General features: G+C 38.6%; 1 protein-coding gene across 2 annotated transcripts in view; it reads left to right on the forward strand.

Annotated features, from left to right (window-relative positions):
• VRK1 (VRK serine/threonine kinase 1) overlaps window positions 1-11220 on the forward strand; it is a 33515-nt gene extending 22295 nt beyond the window's left edge. For both annotated transcript variants that reach the window (XM_048070444.2, XM_013181480.3), the window contains exons 12-13: window positions 1137-1230; window positions 9862-11220. In XM_048070444.2, the coding sequence (XP_047926401.2) occupies window positions 1137-1230; window positions 9862-9944 (177 nt within the window). In that variant the 3' untranslated portion in view covers window positions 9945-11220. The remainder of the gene's footprint in view (window positions 1-1136; window positions 1231-9861) is intronic.
• Window positions 11221-26709: the final 15489 nt, after the last annotated feature.

Raw genomic sequence — 26709 nt, forward strand, 5'->3', positions numbered from 1 at the left:
AATTTTGGTCAGAATGAACAAAAGTGTCTGTGTTTATTCCTGCCTAATGCATCACAAATCTGCTGACATGCTAACCTTGGAGTCTTGGCTGGCGGTAATCAGGCCTGTGCACCGGCAGGAAAGATGTACCTAATGCACTCCATCAGTGCAGTTTGCATATGGAAGTTCTCACAGGGGAGCTGCCCTGTGCCAGCTGAGGGTTACCTGCCCACTGCAGTTATTGTATGTAATTATCGAACCAATCTGTTCAGCCCAGCAGGGTTTAGATGGTAATCATGAAGCAACACTTTGGAAAGGAAAGATGTAATGCACTCTCCCCTTCTCTCATGAGCCACGTGAAGTTGTAACCACTTTTAAAGCTGTACTAGTAAAGCTATAGTCTTACACAATTCAGGAAGAGGTAAACTCTTCTAATGCTTAAAATGGTCAGCTATGTCTCTGATACGGATACAGGTCAACTCATCCTTTGCAAAAATTATGTGGCTTTGGAAAAAAAAACCTCTAGCCTTAAGAATAATTTGCACTAGTAAGATTAATTATAATACACAGATAATAGTTCTATGCGTTTAGAGGTTTTAAGATAATGTACCTTGAATAGGGTTCAGCTTTCCCAAGTACCTCTCTTTGGAACAGAACCCATAGCTGCTATTAGACAAAAATAATAACGTACCATCAGTGGGTGTTAGGTACCTTTAAGCTGTGCAAAGAAAGCCTTCAGAAGCCAGGATCCAGATAAACTTGAATTTAATGAAGTGTAATTGCTAAAGAAAAAGCAATTAACATCAACTTCGCGTAAAATGTTTTTCTTTGTTCTTTAAGATTCTTCAGATTGATTCCTTTGTAACCAGTTACACAATGTAAATAAAAATAGGTTTTGATCATAAAAACTTGTGCTTTTATACATTAAAATTTCAACTCCTAATGTGATCTGTCGATAGGGGAACTGAACTTTTAAATTGTCTGTTGCCTAGTACTAGTATTCTTGCATTAATATATGAATAAATTTTCTCTACAACTGGAGACCTCATATATTATATGTGGGAATAATGGTTAAAATTACAGAATACCTTGTGAGGATATTTTCTACTTTGTGTGGTCTTCCCTTGTCTTGAGTTCAATTGCCATTTGTTTTACAGAAAAAAAGAAAGGCAGCAGTTGCAACTAATGAGAGCAGTGAAGCAGAAGTGGAAGATGCAGGAAGTCCAGCAAAAAAGAAGCCTACTTCTTCTAGTAAGTCAAATCGTTCTTACAGTCACATCTACTGTTGTGGTAGGTTAACCTTGGCTAAGGGCCAAGCTCCCACCCTGCCATTCACTCCCCACATCGGTGAGACAGAGGGAGAAAAGAGGTTGAAAAACCTCTTGGGTTGATGCAAAAATAGGGAGGGGGATTCCTTATCAGTTACTGTTGCAGGCAAAACACACTCAACTGGGGAAAATTGTTTTAATTTATTGCCAATTAAAATAGATTTTGGTAGTGAGAAAGACATTCAAACAACAACTTTCCTTCCCGCCCTTCCCAGCTCTGCTTCTTCACTCTAGACAATTCTGTTCCACTCCCTGGAATACAGGGGGCATAGAGTGTGTGTTATGGTCAGTACGCAGCACTTTGTCTGCCACTTCTTCCTCATGCTTTTTCCCTGCTCATGTGTGGGTGCCCTCTCATGGGCTGCAGTGCTTCAGGAAATATCTATCATGGTCAAGTAGCCTAAAAATAATAAAGTGGTGGCACTAGACTCTACCTCGAAACAAGTCTTGTTTAAAAAAATATTGATGGAGGAGTACAGCAGGATGGAAAAATGTAACGTTTCAAAGACAGTAATATTGGTAAGTTATGAATTTTCTCTAGTATATTTACTCAGTGTGGTACAAAGTACAAGTAATTAAGCTAGTATTATTCCAGAAGGTAACACTGATCTGTTCATTTTCAGCTGTTTATATTATAGAATTCTGATCATTAAAATCAGTGGTTATTTCTCTAACTTGAATGCCTTTTGAATTGTTGATCTCAATTTATTATGAATTTTCTAGTCTGTCAGCGGCTAAAATAACATTAGCCAGATTATACTTTCTTTGAAGGAAATACAGTTATTTAACATGGTGCTGACTTCTATTCTTGGTTTTAGCAGATTTTATTGAAGGCCTTGTAACAAAATATTTAAAAATACAGCTGACTACGTACTAGTTGTGTTTTGGTGCACATGAACAGAATATACTTTCACTTTATATTATATTATATATTACACTTTTTATTCCTCTGGGATTGTGGATTGAGATTTTCAAAGACTGAAATGAAAAAGCTTCAGGAGTTGCAATCTAAGTGTTAGCATCAGCTTTTTATAAATGTTAAGATTTTTTTAAACTAAAGGCATTTGGGAAGGTATATGAATTTTCAGCATCCAGTGGTTAAAACCAGTGATGAACATAAATTTACATTTAAACATTTTTTTGCTAATTCAACAGATTTACAAATTAAATGGTTCTAATTTCACCTTTTTCTAGTACTCAATTTAATGAATACCAAGCAGGGGTGGGGATACCAAATTATTTTAGATACCAAATTGTTTTAGATAGTGATGCATGTACTTCTTCATTTCATTGTCTTCAAATTTGGAATTAAAAGCTTTACCACTTACTACATGATTCATAAATCTGTGTTGAAGGAAAAGGCAACTCTTTCATAATCTTATGATTCTGGTGCTTTTGATAAATTGGAAATTGCTGATTACAGAAATATTTAGAACTGTATTTCCAAATCTGACTGGTTTTATGTTCCCGTGGACTTGTCTTCTCCCTTATGAGGTTAGTCCCGTGACTAAAAAAAATCCTAGTTTGCTATCCATTAAAACGGATAATTTCCTGATGCATCTTAATTGTAGAAATTGAAGTTTAGTCATACAAGAACATTTAACATATTTTGAAATGCTATTTTATTATAGGTATGTCTGGATAGGGGTTGCTCTTGAGGTGTTCAGATAACATCTCATGAGTATTTGGACTTATGGGTGGCAAGAAGATTGATGCCGCCTCTTGCTGTTCGGCTAATTGGCGTTAACCGCATCTGACGACTCAGTTTGTCTAATCCAGTCCAAAAGATCAGTTGGCCCCAAAAGACCCTGATCCGGCTGTGCAGCAGTTTGAGCACACCACGGTGCTCAGTTGTCTGTAGGGACTCTGCCAGCAAAGAAGTCTGTTACTGCTGAGATTAGGGAGACCCAGGCTTGGTGGGGGAGAAAGAGCAGAACTAAGAAAGGACAAGCAGGCTTGTCCCGTGAAAGGTACCCTTTCAAGGTAATATCGATGATGTTGAAATAATCTATTAGTCAATCTCTTTCCACCAGGAAAAATACTATCAAAAGATATAATTACTATTTGAAAGTTATTTTACACCTTGTTATAGTTCCATTTTCAGTATTAGCTGCCTTCATGTAAAATATGCAAATTTGTAAGTGATGATGCTGTTACAGCAAAATACCAAATTTTGGCATACACTGTACATATCCACCAACGCTTCTGCAGGGTTGTACTGCATGATATTAATAGTTCTAGTATGCTTTTTTAAAGTCAATGTATGGAATAGGCAGCTACTACAAGGAACTTTTGTGAAAATAGCATAAATACTGCAAAAATAAGAGTTTGCTGAGAATTTGTAAACAGTCCTATGTTCAAAGCTACCACCACTGGGAGTTTTCTTTAATCTTGGGGTCGATGATGGGTTGTATCAAACAGAATTTTTTATATGAGCTTTTTTCTTTTGTGATTTTTAAAAACAATTTTGCTTTTTATTAATTGGGATAATACAGAGGTAATACAGAGTGAAGTTCTAATGTAGACATGACATTCAAAGTCCTGCGTTTTTTAATGGGATTTTTTAATAGGTAATACTGCTAGGGGTAGGAATTGTGCATGTCTGTATTGCTGTACAGCATCTAACATGGTTAAGACCTTAACTGAGGTCTTTGGTTACTATTGCAGTATAAAAAAATAAAACCATGTGAACAGCTCTATGTGAAAACAGTTATATTCATGGATTGGTTAGAAAGCATTCAAAAGTGGAGGTTTAATAGCATTTCTCAATTAATAGGTACTTAGCATTATGCTTATTTACATTGTGTGGCTTTGCATAAATCAGTATCTGGGTTTTTGTCCTAGAAATCTTTTCTTTCGTGATTCAAGCAAGATTTATTACTTAATGTTGGATTAAATCTATACTCAGGTTCATTTTTATATTTACAGAATTATTGGTCTTGTCCTCAAGCAAATTATGGGGGGGGAGGGTTGAGCTTTTTTGTGGTGCTACTTGTTTCCTCATCTTTGTAGGCCACACCCATGCATACCTTATAGGTAAATTCTTGCCTCTTAATTTTATGTCTTTGTATAAACATTTTCAGCAAAACCAGTACTTTACAATAGTTGTAATCATTATATCTGTTATTCTTTTGTTCTTTCACTTATGTAATCTTGCTCATGATGATGGTAAGTGCCAAATTTAATTTCAAATTTAATTGTAAAATATGGGAATGCTCTTGTTTATGCCGGTGTCTGCTTGGAACACAGTTTTCTACTTCGTGTTCCTCTATGTTTTAAGCATTTTTCTGTGCATTTTTTTCTGAGTACTTTTAAGACGTGAACACCTTTAAAATATAAAGTACATTAAAGTTCCCTGTTGCATGTCATGGAACACCTTTCTTTCATTTGCTGCTAATGAAAATTATTAAATGTAACATATTTTAAGAGTATTAAAAAAAATCTAAGGAAAACTTTCCATGGGGTAAGTTTTTGTATAATCACTTTACTTGTTTTATATAATCACTTTTGCATAGCTTTATCATTTCAGAATAAAAGTGGTGTCTACTTTTTTGTTGTTTTTCCTGTGAACTGAAGATACAGCGCAGTATTCTGAACAAGTATTGCAATCCAAACTCAGATATAAAATTTGAAATTAAAATTTTTCTCCAGAAAATAAAAGATATATTTGTATTGTAGTGTAGTGACCCAGAATTTCATGGGGAACTCTAACCTTTTTTAAGATTTAAGTAATATTTAAACTTATTTCTTCCTGCAGATTGCTGTGTGATGGATAGAAGGGCTATTTTTACATACATGCTGCATGTGATTACTGATTTATATGTATAGGTACTACTGTGTTTTAATACCTCTTCAGTAAAGCTGTTTTTATAAATAGAAGTAAATCAGGCTTTCAGTTTTATCTGGGACAACTTTGTATTGAAATTTTTAACAGAACACGCATAGACTCAATGTTATCTTGAGGAAATATGCAGGTAGAAAGCCACAGAATAGTAAGTTCTTGTGTCCTGATGTCTTTCAATTTTTTCCACCAGAAATGTATTGGCTTTATTTGTTATAGGAAACATCTATCAGGAAACAGGACTCAGGACAGTACCAAAAGCCAAACCCACCCCACAACTATACTTTCTTTCCTCTCTCTCTTCCCCACCCCACAGTCATTTATTTCCTGGAATTCAAGCCCATGTTTCCATTCTTCTGGTCTCTCTGTTCCTTTTTCTGACTCAAGTTTCAGAGTTTTTTGTAGAGAAAAGAACTGCTGAGAAGAGGGAACAAGTCAACTAACCAAAACTGCTGCCTGTTGCCCTCGCAGTCGCTTCAGCAGTCTTCCAAATACCAGAAAATTATTGTTTGAGAAGTGTTACACTACAGGGCTTCATCAGCTATGCAGGGTTCCCTGGATAAGCTGGGAAAAGGCCTGTCAGAGAACTATATACTCATCTTTACTTTTTATCTTCTTGAAAGAGGGGAAAAAAAAGGAAACCTTACTACACTTGATCAATGCGCTCAACTGCTTGTGCTTCTTTTCTTTTGAGGTCAAGAAGTGATAGCTATATTGTTTAATGATGATTATGACAAGTGTAGTTTTAAGAACTTGTATAGATTATAATTGCTGGTGCCTTCCAACCGTTCTACAGAGCCTTTGCATGTGCTCAGTCTTTGTAAGGTGTAAATTCAGCATATGCAAGTGATGCAGTTGCTCACCTGCAGCATTCTTTCTGCTAGATATTTTTTTCACTTACCTGATATTTGCTTCAAGTCTAAAATCTGTATGTGGCTCTGTTTTTAAATATTCTAGCCCATGAAGTAATCTAGCAGTCACCTGTGACACCTACGTCATACCTGATTTCATCTGCTTAGTAGTGGTGTTTTCATGCTCAGAATCTCTCACTGTCCGTTTACATCAAAGCTGACAATTAAATGGGAAGCTTGGGACTCTCTCTGCTTGTTTTTACCAAAGAAATCTTTGTCATTTGTAGAAACTTTTCATTTTTTTGATTTGAGTACATTTTTATTTCTCTTTCTGCAAGTGGAATGAGAAGGGTGCACGTAGAATCGGAAAATAAGATGAGAAGGGACATGAAAAGGTGGTGGGCTCCATACACCAGCTTAAGGACAGGCTTTTCTACCTACACTTGTGTTAATCTTCATACATACCAAAATTTCCTTTTAAAACCTCCATGATGAACGTTCTAAAACATGCCTGGTCAATGCCTCTTCTAATACTTAACTACCCCTGTTACTGAAAAGGGCTTGATAAGATGGAGTATTTTCTTTTGATACTTTTAGTTGCTACGATGAATTTTCCATGTTGAAATTTTAAGCTTATTAGTTGTTACATCTAACCTGGATATGAAAATTGCTTTTTTTTGCAGCAATCTTTGATGCAAATTTGATGAGTACAAAAGGCTGCACCATCCCATCTCGCCCTTTTATTTTTCCTTTCTATAGATAAACTACATAAATTCAATTATTATTATTATTTTTTTTTTCTGGGGAGGTGGGTTGGGGGGCGGCTAGAAACCATGATCACCACTCCTGTTTTTTTTTTTTCCTCATATTTCTCATTTTTCAGCTTTCTTAAAGGATAGAACCCAAAACTACATAGAATGCTGCTGGGTTTCTTTTGTAGTATTGCTTTATAATACTGTTTACACGGAGAGGATCAGATAGTATAGTCAACTTGTCTAATAATTCCTCTAGAGCCTGTGGGACTCTATACCACTGCTGAACTTTGTTACAGTCTCAAAACAAGCTGTGCAGTGACACCATCTGGTTTATTTTTGCCTATATAATTCTTCCTTATTTAAATTGCTGTTTGAACCTAATTCAGTTTAATCTGCTCTGTAAAAGCCCTCTCCCTTGCTTGTAATAGCTGTGTTTGCACCCTCAGTCGGTGCTGCCCGCACAGGACTGTTGCTGTTTTCAGAAACAGAACTGATGTTTCTCCTACAGGAAAAGTTTGTGGGAAAGGGGCAATATATGTTACTGGGCTAACTAATTTTGGAAAAAGCAGTTGAGCTTGTTGGTATAGGCCTTCAGTTCTGAAATAGCTGCAAAATTTGAACCTAAACATGTTGAGAGCAGTTGTTTTTTGTTTAACGTAAGTTAATCAGATACTTAAAGATAGTACGTTTGCTGCGTAAGCTTGAAATTATGAATAAAGGGCCATGACAAGTATTTTTTTCCTTTTTGGTATGATCTATTTGGAGATTCTTCATGAATATGTTTGTTTAGAAAAGCTTTGAAAAGAACTCGCTAATGCAATAACGGTGAAGGAAAACTTGGAGGCAGGGTGGCTGTCTTCTCCTTTTTGGTGTGCCAGCATGGGCAGTTAGAAATGGGTAAGCTCTTTCTGAGCGAGGAGTTAGTAAGCTTCTTTTGTATTGTACTCGACTACACATGAAATACTACATTCCTGAAATACAAATACGAAAACTAGATAGCACATTTTTTCCTCAATAAACAAACACCTGTAGTGTTTTCCTTTCTAAGGTCATCGTTTGCATTGACAGTCTTCCTGATATTAGAGCATGAATTTGACCTGCCTTTGCTGCGTATGGTCATATGATTTATAATCTGATGAAAAGAAAAATCAGCTACCTCAGTCGAAACTGGTGAAGAGTAATGAATGGGAAAAAGATCAGGCTGTATATTATTTTTTTTTTGGAGGAGAAAACTTTGGTTATTCTCTACTTTCTGTTGCAATACAAAAATTCTAGGAAAAAGTCTTAGCAGAGTGGAAAACCAGTACAGTTGACAGGATAACTGAGCATGTCTGCCACTATAACTACTCAATTTAAAAGCTCACAAGATAAGTCTGTTGCTAGAATTCACAATGATAGTTGCTGAAATATTGTGTGACTTGAGTTCAAATATAAACTAATACTTGAAGGTATTGTGTATGTCAGCTGGGAGCAGGAATGATTTACATAGTGACTTTAATAGTCACTTTAATTTGATACCTGTTTGTACAGCTTTTCAGCTACCAGAACTTCTAAGGGTACCAGAATGGATTTGATTTTTATATAGCAGTTGAGGTTGGGGGGTGTCTGGTGTTTTGCCAGAATAGATCTTTCATTGATAAAGCTGCTCTTCTCAATAAGAAATCTTCCCTAGAGCTGTCGGTTGTTTTGTGATTTATTAATCAAAGATGCATTGTCTGACAAAATCTATTTGTAGTTTTATGTTGAATGCAGCAAATGATTTTGGACAAAAAATATTTCTTCATTCTCCATTTCATTTTCAAGAATGGAAAAATTCTTCAAAGTTGATTTTGGCATTTTCCATTTCAAAACATTTTAAGAGCAAATTAAGTTATGTAAAATAAAACAAACATGAAAGCAAAATAGGCAATAATTCTTTGCTTTTCTTGGTGTGGTTTTGGTTTTGGATGGACTGGAGACTATTTTGGTTTGTTGAGCATTGTTCTCTGCTTCCTTCTTTCCTCCAAATTTACTCATTGAGCTTGAATGATCAGTGACTCACACTGCTCAAAGGCTGTTATTGTCTTATGCAAGCAGTTTTTTTCTAAAGGACTTCCATGAAACTCAATCTTACATCATTTCTGTGTCAGTAACACAGATTAGGACGTTGACAGGAACTTTAGGGTTATATATAGGCTAGCAGGGAGAAATTTAGATAGTTAGGCATGTTGACTTCAAGGTGGAAATTGGGATTAAAAAATAATCATGAAAATACCATGAATAGAAGATGAAAAACTTGTCATTGCTACTGTGTATCTGAAAATGGTAGCAATTTTTATTATATGTAATATTTTCTCAGAAGTGACAAGATGAATGTGATTCATGTAAATGAGCAAAATTTTTTTTCCCCTTCATTTTGAGTGTGGTCTTCTTGAACAACTTATCTGCCAGGGTTTACTCAGGCTCAGTTCATTTCAGAGCCATTTAGACGGCTATGTTCATTATGTTTTTTAATAAAATATTGTCAAATAATAGCTTTGAATCTGAAGGTTAAGTTGCACTGATAGCTGAGCTGATATAACAATGCTGCCAAACAAAAGTCTTTTTTCTGTCTTTGTGCCTTCTACAACTCTTGCATAAGCTTGGTTGAGAATGGTCTAGGCAGCTGCAACTTACTAAATAAGCCATCAGCCCAAAAAAGAAAGTTCTTTACAGAACTTTACAGGTTACAGAGCTAGATCAACTTAGCACGAGGTTCAAAGGGCACCGAAAATGACTCAGCAGTGGGAGGGATCACAGAACAGGATTTTGGCATACGGGGAGGAAGGAGGAGTTTACAATTTGAAGAGGATCTGACTGTATCTTTTGGTGGAGGTGAGCTATTAAATTGGCTCAGCAGTATGTAACTGTGGTTTGAGAAACTGGCGTGCATAATGTGTTTTTTCAGGATAATATTGGTGCCCAGAAATTGTGGTAAATTCTGCTGTGTTTTTTCCCTCCTCATATAAATCAAAACTAAATGGATCATTGGAGCTAGTCTATCCTCTTAAAATACTGCAAAGAATCTTCTTGTCATCTATTTCTATTATTTTACAGAAAATCTTGTCTTTTTTTTGATTGAATTGCAGAAGCAGTAGCTACCAGAACACGGCAGATGACCTCACCAAAAGCCAAGAAAGGCACAGCAACCAGGAAGAGAGTTCAGAAGTAAATAATAAATGGAGCAAAAAATTATGTTGCTCTTCAGCTCATCTCTGGTTTTTTTTTTTTTTCAGTTACTGTAGCACTGGAATCTATTACTTTCCTTTTTACATGATTACTCCTGTAAAAAAGCAAAAAACACCCTTGGACTGCTGTTTGTACCTGTTTTTTAAGAATAAATGTTTTATTAAAATATTTGCATAATTTATGTATGCTTTAGTACTGATGCAAAATTTTGCCAACTTTGAAGTGAGGATGCATTTTTATTCTTTAAGACATGAATTTGTGTATATAAAGGCAAACTAAAAGAAAGGTTTTTTTCTGCTTTATAATGTAGAAATCAGCATTAATGTAGTTTTGTTATGGGTACTTTTTAAGGAACTGTAGTGTATCTGATTTCTTTTAATTTTCAATAAATTCAAAAGAGGTCACTTAGATGTACACTCAGATGATTGGAGTTAGGAGTCTGAAATGGTAGAGACATCTTCTAAATACTTCTCAAGTGTTTCAACCAAGAGAGTAAAAGAAAAATCACCTTTCCATTCTAGTTTGTTATAAAATGTTTAAACAATTCTTTGTAGGACAGGTACTGAATATTTTTTTTTTTTTGCATGGTGTTTGTATCATTTTCACATAATTCCCATTATCCAGAGTTTCTCTGGAAAGAAAAAAAGAGACCAGAACTTCAGACATAAGGCCCAGGGCATTAAAAATAAAAAGAGAAAAAAGAAAAAAACCATGCCCCTCCTCAACCCACACCTCAGGTTTTTGTTTTATACCAGTGAAGAGGCATTATAAATGTGAAGAATAACTTTGTAAGCTATCTTGTTCTAGTGAAAGCCTGACTCACTTGTGCTTCTCGTAAGAAAATAATGGTTTACCTTTTTTTAATAGTCAAGAAACTTGTAAGCTTACAAAAACTTCTTAAAAGCACTTCACTTGGCTTTGGGTCTTCAGTGTTGTAAGTCAAAAAATGCAGTATTTAATTTCAGTGTGAAATACCATTACTTTTCATTTAGATACAGCAAATACATATAATTAGGGTATGAGCATAATTGTCATCAGGGAGACTGCTTTATGAAGTTTGACAAACCAAAAGGAACCCATATGAGCCAATGGATTGTGTTTCCGTGCGGATGTCGAGTATACCGCTCAGCTGATTGTATAATGCTTGGGTAGCTACACACTGAAAAAATGTGCTCTAGCATCAAATGCTAAATGAACGATGAGCTTATGTTTTGAAAACAAGGGTATGTGTTGTTTTCAAATAAAACTGGAAAAACATATTTAGAAATTGTAGTGCCTTGGCATTTTGTTGTGACTGCTCTACGGACTTGTTTTCTTAGGTATTAGCAAAGTGTGCCTGATGGCTTTAAGCATAGCATTCTACTTCAGAAGTAACGGTAAGACTGCTGAAACCCCTCGTATGTAAATCTCAAATCAAGCTGCTGTTTTAACTCATTTAATAATTTTGTTCAAAAAGTGTTAAACTATTCTGAAGAACTATTATCAAAAAAGTATATTGTATTCTCTTGTCTTCCATACTCAAAGCTAACATCTTTCTTTTATACTTTACTTGTTTGACATTTTAGTAGCTTGTTTATTGATAAACTTACTCCTTGAAAACTTGGAAAGAATATGTTTTCTTTTGATATTACCAAAACCAATTGCAATAAACAAATTTTTGCATCCCTGTTTTGAATGTTTGAGCTGCAGATTTCACAAGCTGCCCTAACTCTTCCCACCCCAAATTGTCTCAGAAAAAGTTCTTACTGGCAAGTGTTCTATAAATCACCTTCCGTTCTAGATGACTATTGTTTCAGGTCTTGTCTCTGCTCGCAAAAAACAGCATATAAAACTACCGTCTTCATGGGCACGAATGTCTCTGGCTCACAGTAAACTGCAGTGATGTTTAAACTGTGGGATGGCCAGGATGAGCCAAGAGGAAGGCTGTGATAATGTCTGCACTACTGCTGTATGTATTGCATAGAGTATGTGTTTGTACATGTTTTTACTGTTTTGCAAAACAGTGATGGGGAAATACACCACTTTAGAAGAGGAGAAGGGTGCAGTAGATTTTTGTTGACATCCCCATTTGAAAGTAAAGCCCCTAATACAAAAGAAGCAAGCTGCCTTTAGACTGCATTTACTGCTCTTGATGACTCCAGTTGTGTGTAAATATTAGAAAACAGCAGGGTCCTGCATTCCAAGAATCACTTGAGCAGTGCCATGAAGACAAGTGTCCTTACTGGTATTGTAGTCATACTCCCAAGCTCTCCTGCTGTTTCTAATCTGTGTGCACAGCCGTGAAAAAACTGGACTGACATTTACAGGCACAGCAGGGAGACACTTGAGTAGGGAATGTTAAAGACTCCGCTACCTATGTTTCAAAGTGGCCACCATACATGATAAATCTTCACAGGAGAACTAGTCGGCACTTCAGCTGATGGTGTAATGAGGATATTGATAATGAAGCAGAGAATGCTTCTTTTACTGCTTGAACATTGTTCAGACAGATTGTTTTTTTATTTTTTTCCCTAATCTAAAATATCTGGAGAGAGAATCAAATTCAGAATAGGTATAAGTTATTTTTCAGATGGTGCTAGGTTGATAATCTTTACAAGAATATTTCCCAATAGTTCCAAATCAAATAATAATTCCTGATATCTGTTGCAGCTAGCATTAAGGGAGGGGGTCAGTTGCTTTCCTGAGTAGTTTGACAGACTTTACTCACTGTTTTGTCCCAGTGAGCTGCCAGTTGGGATGCCATAATACCAGTAATGCAATTAGGTTTTCTGCACGTTGTCTGGTTGACTTCTCAGTTAAGAGTTTCTTTCCCTTTGGGAATAAGACTAGACAGACTGTCATTTGCTATTACTAATTCTGCTTAGCATTATCACTGGAGCTTTTTTGTAATTAGCTATCTTAGTTGGCTCTTAAATTTTAATAGCCAATTGAAGCTACATTTTAGCCAAGTTCCATATCTAAATTGCATTCAGTCCATTAACAAAGTTGGTTAAAAGGCTATTAAAACAAAAGCCAATATATGGTGGTTAGCACTTGCATGTTCGCAGCAGTAGCAGTACCAGCCTCCAATGAATATTCTCAAGAAACGGCACTTCCTTCTAGCAAAGGAAGTGCACAAAGGATGACCAAAATTCATTTTGGGAACAAAGGCTGATTATCGAGAGTACTTGCAGGAAAAAAATAAATGGAAGTGTGTCTTTTCTGGGAGAAGGTGGGAGAGACTTGCGGGGGATACAGAAGGGGGCAATTAATGGTTCTGCTCAGATTTGACAGGTTCTGGAAAAGCCAAATAAATGAAGTGATGTTTTTCTCCATTTCAGCTGATCAAAATTATTAGCAAAACCATCTGAAGCACCTTCTGGTGGAATTGTCATCTTGCTGAGTTTAGTTTGTAAAACATCCTGCCAGACATAAAAAAAACTGTAAGCATGCCAGCACATAGGCTCGGAGCACCGCTTCTGTAATTGATAGACCCTATAATTTTCTTTTTTTTTTTTTTTTCTAAAGACTATGGCTGGATACCTCAGCTTCCTGAGTAATTTAATGTAACATCAGTCTGAATTTTTTATTCCTAGTAGCACTTGTTTAAATTAGATTTTTCTCCTTTGTTTTCTTAAAGTGCAGACAGGAGATTAACAGCCTTTGGATTATGCTGTGGCAAATAATGTCTTTCTTAGACATTCCTTTTTTTTTTTTTTTTTTGGATATCTTTACTATCTTGAGAACTAGATATTAATACTGCTACAGTTTCAATAGAGTCTACTAGTTGCTGATGTGTTGTTTCAATGGTGGTTGGCAGTGCCCGGTATGGGTGATGACAGATAAGCACCACTAATTTCATCGAAGGTGGTTTGAGGTAAATATCAGATTACATCTGGATAACCAGTTTTGCATATTCTTTTTCTAGCATATATAGTGGGAAGACTAAATTAGTTTCGACAAGTGTACCAGTTGCATTGTTAGACAAGACGTAGACCTGGTGCTCTTTGGACGCAAGCTGTATCCTGTTGCTTGTAGCTGGACTGGAACATCAAACTGGTTTGAAAAGCTCTCTGGCAACAGGTGCCAGCTCCTTCACTTATCGTGCTGTTTGGAGGTGCTGGACTTTTTGCACTGATGCAGTGAAAGGGAGAAGGAAGCTGTTTTATCTGTCTGAGGTTTGATTTTCCTGATATTCTTTTCCACAGACAAGGAGAAAGCAGGTATGGTGGCATCAACAGTTCTCTAGAAATTCCTAGAGTCCCAGTCAGGATCTTATGGGTAGCTTTATATAACTGCATGCTAATTCACATGCACTTGGGTTTTCTTCCCTGATATTTTCTAGATTGAACAGCTGAAGATTTAGAAGGTGAGTCCTTTGCTTCATTTTAGGCCTTCTTTATCTCTGTGGATGACACCTCTATAGTGAATTGAATTTTGCCTGAATGCAGAGCAAGCCAGACAGCTCTGAAAAATGCAACATGAAGTCACCATCAGTATCACATTTGTATTTCTTTTTAGTTCTCTGTTTTCTCTCATGCCAACCTAAACCTGTCTCCTTTCAAATAGAAGCTTCCGCACCAGATTTTAAATGTTTTTAAATTCCTTTCTTGCACTTAGGTCTACTGCATAGAAATAGTTTAAGTATTTTCAAATGGACCTCAAGTTCCACAAGTGCCTAAGCTGCTGACAGTTGAATCCTGACAGCTTTTTTCTTCACCATTGTGAATGCTGCAACAAGTCAACATTGAGGCTTTGCATTTTCTCATGGATATCCCAAAAGGTAAAAGAGTTGTGGAGGAACTGTCATTGGATAGGAGAAAGATTGCCTCCCATATTTCTACCCCTGTCGTGGGAGGTCAGCTTTCCAGCCCTGCAGACCATAGCAGCTGTGATAGATTTCTTGTAAGTAATGCTTGAAAGAAAAGTGATGAGAACACAACGAGACAGCTGTGAAGTACGGTAGAAGCGAAAAGAAAATACACATTTTTATGAATGTGAACTTTCCTCAACTAATTCCTTTTGCCAGACCACTCCAGACAGGAAGAAGCTGGCACAGTGGTAATCCGCATCTGCAGCTTCTGAGAGAAGAAAAATGCTTCCTTGGCAAAGGGAACAAAAAACCTAGAAAATTAAGGATTAATATGTTCATTTATACAGAAGCACTATGAATACAATAACATGAAATACAACCAAGGAGGATGCATTTAGAAGACAAAAGAGCCCTGGAAGGGAAGGTACTTAGCTTTGTTCAGAATGCAAACTATAACATGCAGTTCTGGGAATTGGTGAATTGCACAGCAGAATGTTAAAAGAAATTACTTGCTACCACAAGAAATGCACGATCTGTGCCTTGAAAACCTGAAGGTACTTTCCTTTTCCTTTCTGCCAGGAGAGGAGTGGAACACTGGATCTACATGAAAGTGAGTAACCCTCCAGCTAATTTTTTAGATCTGCTGCTAAACCTGAGCAAAAATAGTTTTCCTAATAAACTGAATTCCTGTCTGAAAACAGATATATCCATAAAAAATAAAAATGCCTTGATGCTTAGAGTCCCAGTAATCTCCGTTATGGGGCTGTTCCCTTGGAATGGTGAGAGTGGGTCTGCGATAGCAGCCGTGCGATCCCTGACTTGTAATAGTGCTTGGTGGGAGGCACAGCGGAAGGTGCAGAGCAAACAAACAGTACCATAGTTAGGAGACAACGTGTTGATGGAAATATCTGGGCCTGGTCTAACAACTACTTCCTTCTGTCAGTGACAAGAGCTGATCATCAGTAATTCATAGACTTAAAAAAAAAAAAAGTTTAATTTAATTGGTGTTGTCGAACGTGGAAGGAGGTGGAATTTAAAACTCATCCAGACCAGGTGCCGCTTGATACACCACTTTACAGACTGGCAATACTATTTTGCCTCTGTTATCTTCATACATTAGCTGGTTCTGTGTGTGGCAGGGAGTTATCTCACTGATTGCTTCTTTCCCTTCCTCAAGGCAAAGGCCTCCTGAAAACAATTTTGAAACTTGTCACCTGTTTCTGGCCTAAGCACAGCACCTTTTCTCTAAATCCTGCAATTAATTTAGCAGTAGGTGCTGAAAAGAAAGGGGAGAAACATGCACGTGCATTTCAGAAGGAACGGTAAAGAAACATTGAATTTTTAGTGTTTTTGCAAGATGATATGACTTCCTTGCAGAATTATTCGATATTAGAGCAGATAAAATGCAGATAAAACATTTGAATGCTTTTTTATCCCTTCTCTACAGAGGAATCACTTTCATAAGAGGTGGTAGTTTGAGGGTATTTCTGAACGGAATACTTTCTCTGTGTGGAACCTGGTCTGTTTCGGGGGTGAATTCTAGTGCTTTATTAGGGAAGCCTGACTTGGTAGTGCCCAAAGAATCGTTTGAAGCCAGTCAGAGCTGCAGGTATCCAGTATCTCTGAAAATCAAGGTTATGTTCCTCTAAAAATGTACTCCTTGTCTGCAAGGAAGACAATGATACTTTTGGCTGTTAGCACACTTCTGAATTCTCCTTTAAGCATGGTGATAGAACCAAAGCTGCAAGAGATGCCTGAACAGGGCATTGTAATTCATAAGTGAAATTGCACGCTGCAACATGATAACTGTTAAGAAAACCCACAGAACTTGTACTTGAACTTGACATTCCTTGATTAACTGTACTGTAACCAAGGTAATGACGAACCACAGGAGTGAGAAACAAATTTATTGAAATGTGTTTGTGTTTTGCTGTGTTCTTCACCGATTTTGCATGTCAGCTTTTTTTAAAACTCTTTCGAGAGGTGGTTGTCTTCTTACCCATCTGCATAGCACCTGGTGTACTAGAATGTGAGATGTGGACTGCTTATGGCAAGATGAATTTTATTTATTATTTTACTTAATTCATGTCAATATGCTTTTTCCTTTTGCCTTCCAAGGGAATTTTTGGGATATTCCAAGAAGTACTTTATCTTTATTAGACTAATTATTTAGCCTCATTAGTCTAATTATTAGCCTTATTAAAGTGTACATTGCCCTGAAGAGCATTGAAAACAAAGAGCCAGAGGAGACCTGAGGCATTGGCAGGCATTGGTGCAGGCCAGGGCACAACAGACTGTTGTGCTTCTAACTGGGGAAATGGGATTGCTGTTCTGGACAGGTTCTCTGCTCCTTGCCTAGGGATGAAGATTCAAGGTGTGGACTTTTCCTACAACAGCAGTTTCTTCATTGCTTTCTCTTCATCATGTCTGCCTGGCAAAGCAAGGTAAATCCATCTAGCTTCTTTCCTTCATCTGTCCCTTGCAGTCCTGCTCAATCTGATTTTTTCCTGCTTTCGGTGCAGAGAACTCTAGGTGATATGGGAAGCACTGCTCTAATGAGACGTGTGCAATGTTCAGAGCCCTGTGGAAGCAGAAGAGTGAGTCCTGCATGGGTACTGGGGAACCCATTAGGTCACTGTGGGTCAGCTTGGTTTCCCAGCTTGGCAAGGTCTGTGATATTACACGGAACCCTCAAGAGGACAGGAACAGTGGACAAGTTCTGCACTCTGCCTTAGTTTCCATCCCTCTGTTCCTCTTTTGCGCCCCAGCGTCTCCTCAGTCCATCCCTTTGTGGCATCTACAGACACTGCTTTCCCCCTTCCATCCATTTTTCCTCTACTTCTCCCCACAGCCACATCTGAAGACTTATCAGAGAAGCCAACAGTTCACCGTGTTTTCTCCTCATGCTGTTGCCTTCCACAATCCTATTTGTTTTTCTAAAAGACACTCAAACTGGGAATGAAAGAATTGTACCGAAGAAGGGATTTCTTCTGGAAAGCAGTTTTATCCAGATGCCAATTGCCATATTACTGTCTGATGTTCAGCCACCAGAGTATTCCTTCACTCTGCAGGCATGATAATTTTCTGTGGAGATATATTGTCTTGGTATGGCTTCTCACAAGTGTTTGAGTTTCGTAATGCCTTAATGTTCCCCAAGGGAGAGACAGCATAGATTATAAGTCTCTAATTATCTCGTGAGTTCTCAAGTATCTAGATGGGAAGATGGACAAAGATTTTTGTATATTGTCTCACGTTCCACTGGGAGCTTATTTGCTGTGGAAACCTGCTGAATGCATGGATGGCCCATGTAGGTCAGCAGCAAGCAATGGAGAGTATCCAACATCTTAAAACTGCAAGTGTTAATTCTAAATGGAGAAATTCTTTAGAGCAGTGCCAGGGGATATTGTGCCCAACAGTTGATCAGCCTAGTAGAACACCAGCCAAACAAAGATCTGAACCTCTGGTGGCAAAGGGACTTGCATCATTTACTGTCTTGAGAATGACTGCCTGCTCATGAAGTGGAGCTTTAACTGAGAAACAACGTTCATTAAATACATTGTTCATACAGAAAAAAATAATGAATCTCTATTAAGATTTCTGTTCTTTTGTAGCCTTTGTCACAACCTGAAGAAGATATCCTTCTCTGGACTGGTAAATTTCAAACTCTGCTCTAATAGGTGCATTCCAGTTATAGGCAAGAACATACCTGCTGTAGTATCACAAGCAGTGACATGTTTCTAGTGCACAATCTGCTGGCAATTTATTTAAGCCCACAAAAGACTATCAGAATTGCTTACCTATATATCTTATAGCAGAATTTATGGGTATTTCCAGTAACCTATACTTGTACCAACTCTAGTGGTCTGTTTTTCTCCAATTTATGGTGATGTCCCAATGGCTGAAGAAGACATTCATCAAGAGAAAGCTTAGAGAACTTATGGTAGGTGGATGGGAAAAAGGCACACTAGGATATCTGCACCAGAGATGCCTGGCTCCAAGAAGTCACAAATTCCAACTATTCCATGTAGGCTTCCATGTCAGCACCTTTGCCTTTGATACTAGTCTTGTCCTTGGTGAGTCCAGCCTATTTGACAAAAGGAAAGTGAAGAAATTTAAATGATATTTATCATCGTCCCCTTTGCAGCTGAACCCAATTTATTGCACTAGCACTATCATAGGATGCACTAGAAAGTATTTCATCCCTGTCATAACTTCTTCCAGGTCTTATTACAGAATATGGATTTCTTGCCTTGTATTTCTCCAGGGGAATCAATCAAACAAACGTGATCAAAGCCAAATTTTCTATGTTAGATTTCAGTGGTAGGTTAGTCTTGATAATTAATGAAGCACTATTAAATGTATTAAGGTAAACTCTTCTAACATTTCCAACACATTTGGAAACAAATACTGAATTTCTGAATGGAGCCCTTCTTCCTCTCCAAAAGCCTTTTTTTTTTTTTTTTTGGTCTTTCTGGCGTGTCAGCCCAGTCTGAGCACTGAAAAAATAGTGGGAGAATAAAAGTTCAGTGTGTCTTTGATCATTCAGACTCTGCAGAAACTCAGGGCAAATCATTGCTGCTTCTTTCTGTTTTCAGAACAAGGTTTTTGAGAGCAGTCAAGTTCAGCAATTACTATTTTGGAAATTTAAACGGATCACCAAAATGCATTCATCTTTTTGCTTCCTCCTCATCAAAGTATTTGATTACTATTTGATGGTTGGAGGACATCACAGTCAGAAACCCTTTGCCTCTCACTCTTGTATCCTTTGCAAAGAAGAAGATGAGTTCAAGACCTGCCCCAGAATTCATGCCTACTTTCTACCTCCTTTTGAGAGGTGGAGGGGTGTTAGGAGTTGTACATAGCTGTACTGAGGGCATGCACATAAGTGATACCGAATGGAATTGAACTATTTCTGAAGTGTCTAAGAGTACATCTGATGGGAAGCACAGTTCTTTTAAGAATTAGGGCATGCCTCTACAGTTCTTTGCTATGGCAAAAATGAATAAGTCAGTAGATTAAATATGTAAAACATATTTAGTTTTGCTTCACATTAGCGATGAGGGTATCCTGCATAGGAATTTATTTTTACATTCAGGATTTCTTACAGTTGGCCTGTTTTACAAGAGTTAAGATTCAGCTTATTCTCTTTCTGACTTTTGTGTCCTTATCAGCAATGACATTTTATTGATGAGATATAAATATGAAAGGAAAGTCTCTACAAGCTCAAACTCATAAAAAAGAGCTTTTTTAAGGCTTTTCCCCCGTTAAGCTGTTCTGTCCTCCCTACCCTACAAAACAAGCAAGCACTAGAAGAGAAGAATTAATCAACAGCAAACCAAGTGATATAAAGAGAGACATTATTTTTCACGTGTCCTTTTCAGAAGGGTAATTGAAAGAGACAGAAGTCAACTAAATTTAGTACACTAAAACAATGTAGAGTACTGTGAGTTCCCAAACCTAATGGATAAAATACAGTTCTTTAAACCCTTCCCATTGCAAATCCAAGGAGCAAGAATAAATACAGTAGAGGCTTTATATCTAGAGTTGTTATTCAATTAACTGTAAAATAATTCCAAAGATAAAAAGATGTCTTTAATGCTCGGCACAGTGTGGCTTCAAATTGAAATTTTTTTTTATCATACAAAAAGTTTTCATCACCAGAATCTCTCTTTCCTTCCTTGTTCAGGCATTTAAAAACCACACTCAGACTTGTCAAGTCTTATACTCAGAGAATAAGACTCATTCAGTTGATTCCTGTCTTGCATGTTTCTAAAGATAGGCTGGGTATCAGTCAGGGAGTAGATTCACATTGCAACTAAGCCATCTTAGGGGTGCATGGAATCAGTAGCACAGCCCCACTTCCTTTTGCTGCTTCCTAGCTGTGTGTTCCTGCCCCCTTTGCTGTGCCAGCATGGTTGCTCTTTTGAGTCTGTGGTGAGCTAGCTAAACCTGCAGAGGGTACGGCCTGTCTGTTAAATTAGGATTTGGGTTTTTCTTGTTTGCTTGTTTTTGGAAATGAATTTTAAAGACTCTTTTCATCTAGGAAATAATTCTTTTTCCCTGGCCTGTATTACTTTAATATCATCTGCTACTGGGCTGATGGAAAACATTCAGGCATTGGCCTAAAGGAGTTTTTGGGCAGCTCGGAATAACTGTCCCATCCTAAGTGTTCTACATTCCTTTCTCAGAAATTCCCTTGTGCCTTCAAACTAGCCAAGTGCCTGATCAAGCTGCATCTTGCGCCTCATCACTGATATTTTCCTATTGAGAAATATACATATGTAGCATGTGAAAGTCAGTTATGGAAAGCAAACTTTCACAGGCCAAAAGAGAAATGAAAAACCTGCAATTATCTCCATTTTCCAGTATTGCTTCAAGTAGTGGAGCCTCAAGAATCGCTAGGCACTGTCACTCTTAGCCTGGCGCTTGCGCTACAGTTTGATGCTCTCCTTGTCACCAATTAAGTAGGTCACAGGGTTAATTCTAGAATGTCCATTTCAAGCTGTTAACTTTGTAATCAGAAGAAGTGTTGGGTTGGAATGTGATGAACTGATTTAGAATAATTTCCAGGGCTGGCAAGATGCACGTGCTAACCCTCTGACTCCAAGAGACATGCAGTGGAAACTGTTTATATGGAAAGAATAATCAGTTTGCTCCTAGACCATCCTTTATGGGTTCTCATATTCTAATAAAGCTACACTCATACAATAGGTGGATTTGATTGTTCATAAAATGTACGACTAGTAAGCCTATGAGGTGGTCATGACATCGTCTTTCACTGTAACGTTGAAAGAAAACAAAATACACATCCTTTCATACAAAAGCAGTGGCCCCCAGGAAAGCATCTTTGTGTTGGAAGGATAATAAGAGCCTTCAGAATTTTAGGCCTTCACCTAAAATGTGCATGTCTGAAGCTTTGTGTGTTATAATTATGAAGGGAAGGTATTCTTCCCACAAGTCTATTGCCTGTTTGAGAGAGAGAAATTACAAAGAATGTGGAGGATAAAATCAGTCTTGATGTTTTAAATAGTATTGACTTGGGACTCTAAAGATTTTCATGGACTGCTTGATAAAGTAGAAAGAGACAATAGAGAATTTTCTACATGCTGGCTTTGCAGAAACATGTTCTATATTTGATTGTGTTATTGAGTGCAGCAACATAGTATACAAAACATTTAGGATCAATAATGATTTTGTATGTCTTTCTTCCAAAGAACTCAATCTATTCTACAAACATTGAGTCTCACAGCCTCAGTAGGAGGAACTCATATCTAGGAACTAGGTGCCATCTTCCTTTTAAAGACAGGGAAACAGGGGACCAGAAACACTGTTCAGATTGCTCAGCATCACATGCTAAGTCAGGTGCTAAACTGCATATAAAATCCCCAGCCATTACATGTCACTTCCTCTCCTGGTCCTTCATACAAGTCCTGAAAAGCATTTGCTCTTGATTCATTGTCCAACTAAATTATTTAGGGGCAATGTTAATATCCTATGGAGGCCTTGTGCAATAAAACAGCCTCAGTCAACTCAGTCAAATGTAAGGATGTGTCTGTAGTGGAATTTATACAGCTTCTTCTCTAAACTCCTTTGTCTGCCAGAAATGAAGGCTAGTGTGGGTACGTATGTCTTGAATTATTTGTCTTGGTCAGTTGCTTGTAAGTACCAGTGGCTGCCCTGAACTCATCATCTAGCCTCTCCTGGGCTGGGAATCGCATTAATCACCTTAAGATGGCAAATGGATGTGCTGTACAAACCAAGCATTCATGTGGCTCCCAATTTACCAGAGCCTTTTAACATTTAAAATATAATTACCTGGGCGGACAAGAGACGGTTGACTGACTAGGTTGTGTCGTCACCTTAATTAAAACGCTAGAATTCCTCTGGTGTTACAGAGAGCAAAAGTTAGCACATTTCTGCCTCCTTGTCTGAAGGAAACTTCCTAATGCTTACAGCAGTGTGCTGGGAGTCACTGCTGCTGCGTTCAGTGTCTGTCTCTGTCGCTGAGACTTGCTTAAAGAACAGAGGAAACTCATAGTCTGCTTCTGGGAAGTTCTTTGCACTTTAAAGATGAAGAATCCTATGCAAAAGCAAATTTTGATTGCTTAACTATTTGTAACAATTGGCATAATCTTTCCCGTTACGTTCCTGAAACCTTCCGCTTTGTACAGGTAGGGAAATGCAAATAGCATTTTGAGGATCAGGTGTTTTCTAAACGATAGCTATTGTTTTACAGGATGCTGCCAGTGCACCATTAGTAAAAGACCAGGTATATTTACCATTTGAAATAATTATTTACATTTTGTCAGTTTTGTAGTAACACTATGATTGCAATCAGTTCATCAGTTTGTGGGATGAATTCAAACTGTATGTTCATAGAGGGTATTTTCTCAAAATGGGAAAATAACAATGTTCATAATATATAAAAGAAATAGAATTCTTCTGTTGTTTTCACAAGTTCGGTTTAAATGGAAGGTGTTTTGTAATGGTAATAAAAATAGCCATTCTTCACTTTCTGGGGGTAGTGAGGGGAAACAAAACTGGTGCCTACATCTGAAATTTCAAGGGGAAAATGAGATTGTCGGGAAATGGTTTGAAACAGATGCTCAGGTATTGTAAGGAATGCAAACTACAGTGTCCAGCATTCTTAGGTCCATCAGTGTTGAATGTAGCCTCTCCAAGTAGACATCCCAATGCTCTTTTGTATTAAGTGTAATTAGCTCATTACAGAAATGTGTTCTGTCTTTATCTTCTCACTGCTTGCTATAGCAGCGTGGGAAGAAGTTGACCCTTCATGTTACCTTGTATTTTAATAGCTTTATATGCAAAATCTCCACTGCTTGTTGAATTGCCTGCTTGAAGCCAGCTATTGCCTGTCATTAAAAGCAATTTCTCAGGTTTCAAGAGCATGTCACAGTGGGGTGGTAAAACCAGGAGATAGTACAGCCATAATATTACTGTATATAGTAACACATGTAGAGAATATTATACAATCACGCAAGGTGATTTTTTTCTTCCCAGAAACAGAGTTCTAAGATCCAATTGACAAATCATCACAGAATGCAGTGTGTCACTGCTCATGGCTTTGCTCAAGGACAGAGCAAGGTTGGGAGCAGTACGACTCACTGCAGAGGAGCCCAGGGAAGTTTAGGGGTGGGATGTGGGGCCAAAGCCTGAGGGAGACTAAAGACAAGTTCTACATCCACCACTAGATGGGCAGTTGCTGATGCTCCCTTCTCCCCCTTCCTTGTGATTTGTGCACAGCAGGGCTGGGATTAAGACATGCAAAGCAACATCCTGCCTGGCTGAGGCCATGGCCATGGCATCTAGGGCATGCTGGAGGTTGCAGAGTCGAGTATGCACGAAGCTTGAGTTTCATGTCACATGCAAAGCAGCGTGGGCTGCAGAGGAGTTGGGGGGTTGTGAGACCAAGGGTGGCAGTGGGAGGTGATGGCTGGGGGGCTCTACAGGTCCCTGGGAGCAGTGTACTGCCTGAGATTTGGTGATTTGAGTGCTTACAGTGAGGCTCAGTCAAGAATTTGTTGCTGTAGAAAACCTGGGTTCTTACGCACAGAAGAAATCCTCTTTGCTTGGGTTACAGCTGCTGCTTAGCTCCACCTCCAAGTCCATAAAGGCAGTTGAAACTTCCCAGTGTTTTGATCCTCAGCTCAGGTCCCATAAACACACACTAGACCTACATCACAGCTCTGGCTTAGAGACTGCCAAATCTTTTAAAACTTTATGAAGTTATAAACATATATAAACTATATATGCACACTGGAAACACTCCAGTTACGAGAAGCATCTGAGAAAGCACATGGCAAACACACAGCCAGTTACTTTTTTAATATATATAAGCTATAGGTTTGCTTTAGAACTACAGAGCTCCCACCACAGTGAATTTGGGAAGCAGGCTGGCGTGACTTAAGGCAGACCTATTTCTGTGTTGGAGAAATGATTTCACAGGTATTTGGGGGATTTGAGGGAAAGGTAGAAGAGTATTTCATGTTAACTAAAAGTGGCTCCATGTATCTGAGCACCTTATGCAACCAGCTTCCCTAAGTGCACAAAATACATAGTTGTTATCCAGAGCACCGACTGGATCTGAGCAGAGTCCGCGGATTTCCATTTTTGCCGCCATGCTAAATCTCTTCAATTTATAATTTATTTTCCCATACACATTTATATTCTGCAGCTGCTTGTAAATCCACTAAGGAAAGCCAGTTCAAGCCTCCTTCTCCACAAAGAGCATTCACAAAAATGTAGCCATGGGCTTTTGTCCACCTAAAAGTTGTTTCAGACATGGGCACCTCTGTTATTTGTGAACAACCTGCTGGCCTTTAGTCTTATGTGCCACATCTCAGATAAACTAAACAGTGTATTTATCTAATAAATCTTCACATGTTCAGGACTCAAAGTCAGGTCCCACAAATAAACAACAGGCCTTGACTGACTCGGGTGGAAACTGGCAATGTAATAGAAAGATGTTTTAGTAAGTTGAGGAAGACCCAAAGAGGGGCCATCGAGGCTGAGTGATTATATTGAAGGGAGTTCATACAAAGCTGTCAAGAGGCGATGTGAGCAGGGTCTACAGAAAACTACAGCCACTTGCAGCCATTTTGTGGTAACAAAAAAGAGGAACTTTGCCAATAGGTAATTCAGAAAGGAGTTAGAAATTGTTTTCAAAGTAAAATCATCTTTAAGCAAGTGAGGTCTTATTCTCCCATCAGAGGGAAGGTGATTCAGTACTGGCCAGGCCTCAGGGCCCAGACTGGGTTGCAGTCTTCATGAACCCTCTAGCAGGGAGAGTGTGATTGTGGACAGGAGCTTTCTTAAAGAACTGTGCTTATCATGATTTGGATGTTTGTTTTTCTTTAAAGAATATTTGCACTCTCAGTTAAACTTCTTTGCTTCTTGCTTCTCTCTTACATTACCTCTGAAAGGTTAACAGGGAATGAGCTCCACAGCCAAGAGACTTCAGGGAGAACGGGGTCCTGGCGGCCCGCAAGGGCTGTGGGCCCAGTGCAAGGGCCCGGACAGGCAGAGTTCTGGGCTCTGCTGGCTGGACCTGACACCTGGCAATGCTTTTCAGAGGCCTTGTGACAGAAAGAATAAGCGATCTATCATCACTTATCCCCTCCTTTTGCCTTCCTGTGGGAGCCTGAGGGGACAGCAAGTGAAACAGCTGAGACCAAGGGGTGTCCGTGCAGGTGTGGGCTGAGCGATGACCACAAGCGTGCCATTGGAGGGCAGCATTGCCCAGACACAAAGCCGGACGCCTTTCAGCATTGCCCTGCGCATCCATGGAGGGGCTCCTTCTTCTGAGGGCCTCCGGGTGCTCCCTGGTTGGCAGGTGGAGTGTCCCCACCACCGGCCTGGGAGGCCTGCGGGACACCAGGCTCACGCAGCCTGCACGATCACCGCTCCCTGGGGAACGCGGGACTCTGCTGTCCTTGAGCTAGCTCATTTGTGTCTTTTGTCTTCCAGTGTCTTCAAAAGATAATTAGAAGGAGTTGGGGGCCATTTGCTCAAGTTACTTTTAATCCCCATGGTGGCTGTAATGAAGTGTGTACTGCACATCCATTTTACTAAAGTAGTGTATAAGGACACACTTCACTTGCTTTCCCTCTGCAGATGAGAAAGGACAGATCGTTAAGAAAACAGGTATGCTACCTTACTTGAGCCTTCAGACGGATCCCCCAGCCTAACTCCTTTGGAAGAGCTGCAGGTTGAGTGTTTGAAACCTTCAAGACGTTTGGTGGGGGCATTTAAAGTGCTTCCTTTTCCCTCGGTTCGGCTCCTTTTCTCCCAGCATTGGGGCATGGTCACACGGTTTATCTCGGAGCAGACAGATGGCCTTGGTTACCTCCTTAGGCACACCGATAAAGGCATGCTAGTGAGCGGGAGAAACTTCCATTAGAGGAAATGGGGTAGAAATTGCCCTTACTGACAAACA

The sequence above is a fragment of the Anser cygnoides genome, chromosome 5 (genome assembly GCF_040182565.1).
Source record: "Anser cygnoides isolate HZ-2024a breed goose chromosome 5, Taihu_goose_T2T_genome, whole genome shotgun sequence".
NCBI classification, from domain to species: Eukaryota; Metazoa; Chordata; class Aves; order Anseriformes; family Anatidae; genus Anser; species Anser cygnoides.